Raw genomic sequence first — 9,953 nt, 5'->3', positions numbered from 1 at the left:
TTCCTGTAAAGGGAAAATCCTCCCTGAAACAGACCCATGTATTATTCAAATGCAGTGGGATAGTTCAGTCATTGTCTGAACTACAGTCTCCCCTCTGGCTTTCCTAGAAACAATGAGCTCTATGTTCAGTGGATATATAGGGACAATAGAAAAGTGTATGTTTTGTTTTGTGTTTTTCTCTGTCTTTTTAATTCTTTCTTTATCATAAGATACTTCCGAAGTAAATCAGGACAAGCACAGTCACCTCTGATTACAGTCAAGAGAGCAGACACAGTGTCTTTTACATCTTTCTGCAGAGAGCTCATGAGTGTCTCCAGATCTGAAATGCCACTCTTTCATCTCCACTGGAGGATTAAGAAATGAAACAACAAACTCAGAATACTGTTAATCCCTCATCTTTCTTTCTTTCTTTTTTTTTTATCACACAGCGGAGCAGCATCAAAGTCCAACCAAACAATCTTCTGCACATCAATCAGACTGAGTCAGAGTGTGTGACAGAGATGAAACAACAGTAGATGGATTGGAGGCAATAAACTGAGGATCCATCATTTTAATAGGTGATGGAGATGTTTCAGCAGCAGGTTAGTGAGTGAGGGATGAGAGTGCGGGGATTATGATGCATATTCATGCAAGGAAGAAGAGTTTTAAAGAAGAGAATGTTTTAAAATGTCTCTAAATTGTATTTTATAATTTTCATAATTTTTTTTTGCTTTGTCTTTTTAACTCAGACCAGAAACAAGGGTATTCATGGAAAAAAAACCTTTGAAAAGAAGCTCTTTCCCTTAAATAAAAATAAACTTCTCAGAAAATTGGAAGAAATTGTATTATAATTATAAAGCACTTTAAAATAAGTATGCACATGGGACATAACTTGTGATCCTTTAGGAAGTACATAAAAACTGTCAAAAATTGCAGTCCAGAAATAAAAAAAGTTTAATTTTTATTTACTGCAAACGGATCAACTACATATTTCATACATTTTCATACTGTACAGCTACATACTGACACTTCAGAGAAGACAAGACAGAAGGTTTCTCCAGTGGGACTGATTTACACAGTATAAAACAGTGGAATATGTTTGCTCTAATAATGAAAAAACAGGGTTTCTAATGCTAATTCAACAGAGTACTCACAGACATCAGCTGTTCCTTCTTAATGATCAAACATTTCAAATTGTGAAAGGGAGTTTACGAAGATTTGATTCGCAGCCAGATTACATTGAAAAACTCCTCACATTTAGAGACTTTTTTTTCCTAATAGCTGTAGTGATCATGAGGTGAAATGGTTAGAGAAAGTTATTTCTGTGTGTTGTCAGGTTTTATAAACAGCAACAATGACCTGCTTGAGTGTCCTGGAGTGACACTGAGCCTCTGGCATCTATTTTCCTTACATAATGCATGATACAGTATTCACAATCCGCTTGTTCTTACAACCCTTGAGATCACAGCAGCAGCAGTTTTGGAGCTCTAGTAGGAGTGTTCAAGACAACACAAAATCAGCTTTCATCTAGTGGATGGGCCTCAAGAAACTGTTAAAATCAAATAATAATGATGATAATAAAAACTTCACTGATGCACAGCCATGTGTAAGATTTTCAAATTCAATTTCATCACATGAGCAGAAAATCTGTGATACTGCCTGTTTATAGGGATCAATAATTAAGTCATTGGTTTATTGGCATTTCAGTGGTTATTAAATAACTAACTGAAACTACAGTAACCTAGTATATTTATATAAAAAAAAATTAAATGACATGAAGGCCACTTCACACACTAAATCAACATTTAATTTGTTTTGTCAGGCAGCTTGTAACATCACTGTCAACACTCTGATTTCATTTGTATTGTGTATGAATTAGTACCAGGTGAGACTGATTCTGAAAACCCACAACAACCTAACAGCAGCAACAACTCATTCAGTATAAGGCCCCGGGAGTGAGTAACTGTGTTCATCCATGGCGAATCGTTCCCTCAGCGTTCGCCCAGTTCAGCTTATTTGTACATGGCGTTGAAAGCTCGTCCAATGATGAGCCGACGAACTTCACTTGTGCCCGCGCCGATTTCATACAGCTTTGCATCACGTAGAAATCGTCCCATAGGGTAGTCGTTGATGTAGCCGTTCCCGCCTGTTGACAAGTGACACATAGGTTAAAGTTAGTGTGCAGTCTCACAGCAGCCATGCCTGTATGAATAAAAGCTTTGTCAACATATCAAATCATTGATCTGCTTGCACAAGGTACAAAATGTTCCCTCAGTTTGCCTCAAAGTGTTTTAGAGATTACATTGTTTTCATTACCTTGTCAGATTCTACTCAAACTGTATGACAACAATATGTATATCCGTATGCATGGCTCGATAACCAGTGTGTATTTTATCCCTGAAGTATAATTTTATTAACAAATCATACATCGATACAAAATAGACTGATTTTGCACTACAATTATCTGTATTATGTGAATCTGTTTGAAAGTTTAAGAAAATTTCTAAATTAGGCAAAAAGCACAGCATTATAAAAAGCAAAAAACATCAAACAGAATCCTTATTGAAGGATCTTATCTTATCTTGACATGTTCATTTGTTTGCATAAATTCTTACATTCTGTTAACAAAACACCATAAAATGAAGGCATTTACTGGGCAAAACAAGATAATATGTCATGTACACTTGGTTCATCAAAGCCTGGGATGATGAGGCGCAAATGGCAACAGGGAATATAACATGAACGTAAAGAGGCAAATTCTTTGTAACTATGCAAAATTAGGGTATTTACAAAAACCTGTGATGTGTAGAAATCAGTGCACATCAGTCAAACATTCGCATTAAAATGAAGCTTATCAAAAGCTAAATCAGGAAGACATTCTTTCTACTTTACACCCTCATTCAATACATCCACTAAGCCACACCTCTTGGCTTCTATCCATCCGTATTATATACATTAAATTCCCACCACTCCATTATTGTAGAGGTTTAAGAGGCAGCTCCCTCCATGTTCACACCATGTAGTCCAGTAAACCTCCTCTCTTGTATCCACATTGCAGCCATTCGCTGCTCATTGTGCCATTTATTAACCAAATTAGCTGCACCTGTAGAGCCCTGCTCCCAGCTCCTGACAACGATGCTAACATCAAACCGCTACCAATTACAATGGCACCACGACTCCGTTCACAATTAAAGTACAGGGTTATCACACTGACCAATTTATAGGTTTATTCCAAAAACTGGGCATACGTCCCAGACTAAATTCAGGCCTCAATTTAAGTCCATAAATTAGACTTTTCTGACAGTAACTGACTGTAAGTTCATTACAACCTGAAATATGTTTCCTTTCCTAATCAATGCTAGTTTAAGGTTCATTTTTCATTTGAACCCCTCAGTTTCTTGGCACTTACCCAAACACTGAATACCATCCAAAGCAACCTGAGTGGCATTCTCAGCACAATACAGGATCACTCCAGCACAATCCTGCAACGAAAACACAAACAACAGTCACTGTGTGCAGGGTTGGGGAAAAATACCTCTGGACAAAGTAAAATAAGATGCTGACTCAGGGAATGACGGCCTTATGCAAAGAGCTTCACAAAAGAATAAATCGTTCATTCTTTCTTAGGTTTCAAGTGAAGTCTGAGGAAATTGTATGATAAATTAAACCGTATTTTATCACAATATGAAAAGTCAAACACATATCTAACCACAATCTGACATAACGTGAAATAAATATCCCACAAGTCCTCAAATCATTAGTTGAGATTACAATCTTCAGTGTTTTTGAACTTTTGACTGAATTTTACAGGTGGAAATCTTCCACATGATATGCAGTATTTTGACATTAAAACCACTAAAGACACATTTTCAAGCCTATGAAATACCTTTCAAGATATAAAGCATTTTAGAAACATTTACAGAGGTTGTAAAAGAAGAACAATCGCTCATCACACAAATGCATCGATATACAGTATATTCCAAATGTATTTTAACATTTTCTTGCCTGAGGTTAAACTTTTAAAGCGCATTTTAAATAATCTTTTTCTGAATATCAGTGTAGATGAGTGATTAGAAATCCTCTCACCATTGCACTGAAGTGTCCTTTGTCACAAGCCCGGGCAACATTATACACATACTGCCGACAAGAGCTCAGTCTGGTGTACATGTCGGCCATCTTGCCTTGCATCAGCTGTTGAACAGATGAGAATGACACATTAGGTCAGTTTCACTCAAGTTTTTCTACACTTTTAAATTCTTTGCTGCCAATTTCAAACTGACTTTGTCTTACGTGAAGGCTAAAGCTCAAACCTGAAAGTGCCCGATCTTCTGTCCGAAAGCTTCTCTCACATGTAGGTAGGGGACAGCAAAGTCCAGAACTGCCTGCATGATGCTGTAAAGTAATTACAGCAAGTCACATAAAGTAAATTACAAGATGCTAAAAACAAAAAAAATTGAATGATGTGACACGGTGTGTTCTCTGATTCAATGTGCTAAGCGGCTTTTTTTTTTTATATGGCAGAGGTGTGAGTTTGATCAGCAATGTTGTTGGTTGTTGTGAACATCTTTGAAATTGCCTTACTGTTTCTGATATCAAAACATTGTATTTCATAAGCCTTTCTGAGGACAAAGCAATCATGTTTTCTATTCTCTTTAAACAATGTCTTAACACTTCCAGTTATAAAGGCTTCAATGAAATGTAAGCACTGCTTTGCTCATGTAGGTAAATATAAACTACACAAATATGCAAACTACATTTTTTTTGCCCGCACTCAAACCCACAAGGTTTAACAAGCAGACAGTGTTTGCATTCAAATTATTTCCTCGGAAAAACCTGAGGCAGAGTTAACGAGGTATAAATATTCCAACACCAAACAGTCACATTAAAAAGTAATTACTTAGTTAAATAAATCCAAGTGAGAACACAGAAATTACCCCCAACATGTTATATTTTGTGTGTTCTGGTATAAACTTACCCAATAGGTCCAGATGCAAGCACCAGCCTCTCCAGATCTAAGCCGCTCATCATCACATAAACGCCTTTGTTCAATGGACCAAGGATGTTTTCCTCTACAACAAATAGGAAAAAAAGTTTGATCATCAATGGACAATAATAAGCAGCAACGTCACTCGAGGATCACACGGCACACGTGCAAAGAAATGAGCCGAAACAAAAACCGGTCTGTGGATTCTGCTGTTTTACAACTCAAGTCAACATATAGCGGAGAGAGCACTTCAACACACACCTGGGACTTTGCAGTCTTCAAAGATCAGCTCGCAGGTGTTTGATCCTCTCATGCCGAGTTTGTCGAGCTTCTGTGCTGTAGAGAATCCCGGCATTCCCTACAAAATACGCACACATACATCCACAAACAGAGACACCTTTTAAATTGCTATTAACATGAAAACCCATAACATCCCCTGAGCTACATGTGAAGCAAGACGCAGAGAAGAATACATCTGTACTTGACTGGATTTACCTTTTCTACAATGAAAGCTGTGATGCCTCTTTGATGGGCCTCAGGATCTGTCTTTGCATAAACAATAAGGACATCGGCATCTGGCCCATTTGTGATCCAGAACTTGTTGCCATTCAGAATATAGTAGTCACCTGTTAAAAAAAAAAAAAAACATACAAAGTGGAAAGTGAGTTAAACAGCAGAGTTATCCTTTACATCATCTTGAGTGCGAAAAAGTTAACAAATTTTCCTCATCGAGAAGGCCTGAGCACAGACCTGTGATTTTGGTTATTTAATTGGTACCTTCTCATAAAGAGTCTTAGGCCATCGCAGCTGCAGACGGCTCAACAATAAATTCTCTCGTCCTGGGATCATAACACACAGCACTACTCTATCATTTACCTTACAATCAACAATGGCTTCAAAATCAGTATTTACAAGACATGAAGTGAGGCGCAGCCACTAAGGATCACACCCTACAGCTGATTCCACGCTGACATGTCGCAATCATTTCCACCTCTCTCTGTGTCAGCTGGTAGGATCAAGGTGATACACTCTTTCATTGTGGAAGCACAAAACACTTGCAGCATATTTTCACCTCAGTGAATGTGTGCACCTTCTACGCATGACCTTAAAGTTTATTTTTTGATGATGTTCAAACATGAAAGGCTCCATACACTGATGTCATCTACAGCCTACCAGTGCTGTTTGTCTGCCTTCTCTGTTCACATCTTATTGCCTCAAATTAATTGACACTTTTCCTGTTCATAGGGAATTTGAAAGTCACATTTGTATATTTGCATTCATTGTGTTCATTGCCTTAAGGCCATGCAGGTGCTTTATGCCATTTTTGTACTTTGCTGGTATTTTGGTTCACACTCAGCCCACTCTCTCCACTGAGCGCAGCGATATGTGGGAATCACTGAGTCTGATTTTCTGGAGAAAATACAAATTGCTGATAACGTCTGATTAGAATCAGCCAAACCTGGAACTTATCTATGCATCACTGTGCCGTCCAAAAACTTGTTAAATGTCTTAAATACCCATCTCTAGAATGAAAATGTATCAAGGGGAGATGAGAGTTACACTGTATACAGCCTAAAAAGTTCTCTTATCAGGCCACTTAGCGTTAATGACGTTATGTGACATGAGGTGAAGGTTACCTTAAATACGTATCAGTCTGTGGCCTCACGGGACTAAATGCTAAACAGATTCTAACTTTTAGCTGGCCAGTCTGAGTCACTTGGCAAACGTAATATTCAGTGAGAAAAAGGCTTAATGCCAGCAGTGTGTTTGTCAAACCCTGACTCAGTAAAATTCTCAGGAAATGCAAAACTGATGATTTTAATCAGCATCATAGAAGCATCACAGCAGCACAGAAACCAGAGCATCGGATGGCGAGCTAATAAATCTCAGTGGACATACCTACACACATGCAGGGATACAGATATGTTCATATACTGTACGATTCAACAAAATGTTTTGTAACTTAAGCCTGCAGCACTAATGTAGAGGAGTGATTCAGTTTTTGGTGTCCTACCTTTCTTCTTGGCTTTGAGTTTCATGGATACGACATCAGAGCCGGCGTTGGGTTCACTCATGGCCAGAGCTCCGATGTGCTCTCCTGTCATTAACTGACAACAGGAAAGACAAAGAGGAGAATGAAAAATTAAAATCAATTTTCTTTTTTCATCATTTGCTTTTTTTTTTTTCCAACAGTGTGAGCAGTTTTGGCTCTGACCTTTGGCATGTACTTCTCCTTCTGCTTTTCATTTGCGTGGCGTACCATCTGGTTGACACATAGGTTAGAGTGGGCGCCGTAACTGAGAGCAATGGCTGCCGTCACTCGTGACATTTCTTCCATCACAATGACATGATCTAGGTAGCCCAATCCTGTGCCCCCATATTCCACTGGAAGAGATGTACAGAGTAAATTAATATTAAAACACCTATAAAAGAAAGAGAGAGCGCGGCTTCCAGTCAATGCTTTGTTCAAAAAAAAAAAAAAAACATGAAAAAGCGTCTTACTGGATAATTAACTCATAAAAAACTGTTTTGCTAATTTTCCAGTTCCCTGCAGGTAACTGTGACTGCATCTACATATGCTGTAGATCGACTGTTGATTGTTTTCCTCATACCTGGAGCAGTGATCCCGAGGAGCCCCATCTCCCCCATATCTTTCCAAAAATCCTGGAGGAGAGACAATCCAAAAGTTACCGATACAGACATCCTGCTCCATCTTTCATGGTAAATTTAACTGTGGCAACAGCACAGCCAGGGTGAGGACAATGTTTGGTAATGTAGTTTGTTTGATGGTATTTCCTGAACTGTGACACGCAGTCATGGGACAGCAGGTACACTTACAACTGAGTGTTTCAACTCACCCGCATCCCTGGGAATTCATTCGTCTTGTCGATCTCATCAGCATAAGGTCCAAGCTTTTCTGCGCAGAATTTACGAACCGTCTGTCTGAGCTGTGCAAAAGACCCAAGAAGAGCAACAGACTTTAGATTAACTTATCTAAGCACTGAAAAAAGAACAGACTCTGACATTAGTTCCTATTTTCCCCTTGCAAGGCAGACTGAGACACAGCTCAGCTATTCATCTGAGAGGAAGTGGAGACAAATTTGTTGTCTGGGTTGCAGGTGAATGAGCTAAGGTATTTCACAATCACACAAAAACCTGTCAAATGACATTAGAGATATGTCCAACTTCATAAATGAGCAGGACTGGAGGACTGACACTTTCAGCCAATCAAATCTTTTATATGAACTCCACCCCCTGCGCTCCTCCCACCCAGTCAGTGTCCACTCTCATGAACTTGGTGCCAGAATATGACTGACCCCTGTCACCTTGTTTTGAATGAATAAACATTGATGTAAAGTTTGTTTAGATGGACCTCTCACAGCCTTGCCAGTAATTCTAGCCGTTGTAGTAGTTATAGAGCAAATTCAAGCTGGTTAAGCTTTTGACGCCCGGCCCTGGGAAAAAATATTAGCCCCACCTTTTTCAACAGATCAATAAGAGGAAACAAAATTAATTTGGACTAACATTAGGAAGCTGTCGAGTACGAAAACTGTGTTTTCTAGGTGGTGAGCTAGGTCGGCTAATGCCAATGTGTTATCTGTTAGCTAACGTTATGTCATCACGCCATGAGCATTGCGCTCTTACATAACCGTCCGTCAAACTTATTAAACCGTCCTGTACTTATCTTTGTTTATGTGACTACTCTTGGACTGTTTCTACCGCAAGGGTATCTGCACAGATAAGTGAACCTTGAGTGGCTTGTTAGCTAGCCGACATGGCTAACCTGGATCTGGTCTTCGGTGAGTCCGTTCACCACATCGTCCACCGGGACGGAAGCCCCGGCGCATCCTCTCCTCGCCACTGCGGGGATGGATAACCGGGAGCCGAGGCGGAGAGCGTTTCTTACGGCAAACATTGTGGTTTTCTTGCAGAGCGAGAGGTGAAAGGGGGGAAATAAGCCAAACGCTTATACGGTGGATGGTTGTCAGATCCCAGGGCTAGCTGCCCGTTTAGCGGAGGCAAAGTAAGAGGTCTCACTCTGCCACTATTTCCCGGTACCACAAACGTCATGGACGCAGTCGTTCCCTTTTCTTGTTCTTTGGCGCTTGGCAGCTAATTTGCGCATTAACGCCACCAACTGGACTGGAGTTTACAACGGTAGATCAGTCAACAAGTGCAGTATACGTTAATGATATGAGGATGCAACACTTTAGCACAAAATAATGAAGGTTATAAAATAAGATGTTTTCAAATGGATTCTCTTCAAAGCAGGGCCTAAAGATTAAATAACAGATCCATGTTGAGGCACATGCACATACGTATGTGTTTAATGTGGAAAACAGAGAATGGGAGCTGAGAGAGGTCACAACACGAATGAATAGATGAGGAGTGATGAGGTTATAAACTCCTCTTTGCACCACATTGACAACTGAAAGCATCTTGGGATGCCTGCTTACGTTCATAATAGGGACATTTTCTGAAAGTCTACCTGCTTTCTCAAATTAGAATAATATAAATTATATATTTTTTTTTACATAATGCTGTGCATATCAATCTACATGTAAACAGTATAAAGACTCAGCTCTGTAACCGTGAACAACATAAAACAGACTTGAATCTTCACTTTGGTCTCTCAGCTTCTGCAGTGATTTGCAGTATCTTCTCAGTGTTACATGGCAGATGTCAAGCACCTTTGTGGCTGATCTGACTTACTTGCCTTTCTTTATGACCTCATCAGCTTTTTTCAAAAATGAATAAATAAATAAAAAACATTGGCAGGAACACCTCTGCCATGCTTTCTTTTCCACAGCCGTCTGTAAAATTAGATAGTGTTCTCAGTTGTATATAAAAAGGATGGTTGTAACATCTTCAAATATTTGTTACAACCCACCCACTCAACCATTGTTTAGTTTACTGTATTAGTGGTTTGAAATTAACAGGGGAAATGCATCACATTTGCCAGGGAACCTACCGTTTAATCCAATAGGCT

At 39.3% G+C, this 9,953-nt stretch overlaps 1 protein-coding gene across 1 annotated transcript; it reads right to left on the bottom strand.

The window, feature by feature from the left end:
• Positions 1-927: 927 nt before the first annotated feature.
• On the bottom strand, positions 928-9,040 carry ivd (isovaleryl-CoA dehydrogenase). Its single transcript, XM_056392773.1, has 12 exons — positions 8,748-9,040; positions 7,822-7,911; positions 7,576-7,627; positions 7,179-7,348; positions 6,978-7,071; positions 5,459-5,589; positions 5,225-5,321; positions 4,955-5,048; positions 4,290-4,371; positions 4,066-4,170; positions 3,389-3,461; positions 928-2,125 (listed from the first exon to the last, which is right to left on the bottom strand). Exons 1-12 carry the CDS (start codon positions 8,877-8,879, stop codon positions 1,992-1,994), a joined length of 1,254 nt encoding a protein of 417 aa, XP_056248748.1. The 5' UTR covers positions 8,880-9,040; the 3' UTR covers positions 928-1,991.
• Between the last annotated feature and the right edge of the window lie 913 nt (positions 9,041-9,953).

Source organism: Seriola aureovittata, chromosome 13 (assembly GCF_021018895.1).
Source record: "Seriola aureovittata isolate HTS-2021-v1 ecotype China chromosome 13, ASM2101889v1, whole genome shotgun sequence".
Taxonomy (NCBI): domain Eukaryota; kingdom Metazoa; phylum Chordata; class Actinopteri; order Carangiformes; family Carangidae; genus Seriola; species Seriola aureovittata.
Note: the sequence above shows the minus strand (reverse complement) of the source record. Positions and strands in the feature narration are given on the sequence as shown.

What these genes read in the sequence shown, in the direction of transcription:
- ivd (XM_056392773.1), bottom strand. Translation starts at nt 8,879, where the DNA reads ATGTTTGCCGTAAGAAACGCTCTCCGCCTCGGCTCCCGGTTATCCATC. An exon ending in TCACCGAAGACCAGATCCAG is followed by an intron (nt 7,912 to 8,747) that starts GTTAGCCATGTC and finishes TCTTTTGCACAG; the next exon opens with CTCAGACAGACGGTTCGTAA. An exon ending in ATGAATTCCCAGGGATGCGG is followed by an intron (nt 7,628 to 7,821) that starts GTGAGTTGAAAC and finishes TCTCTCCTCCAG; the next exon opens with GATTTTTGGAAAGATATGGG.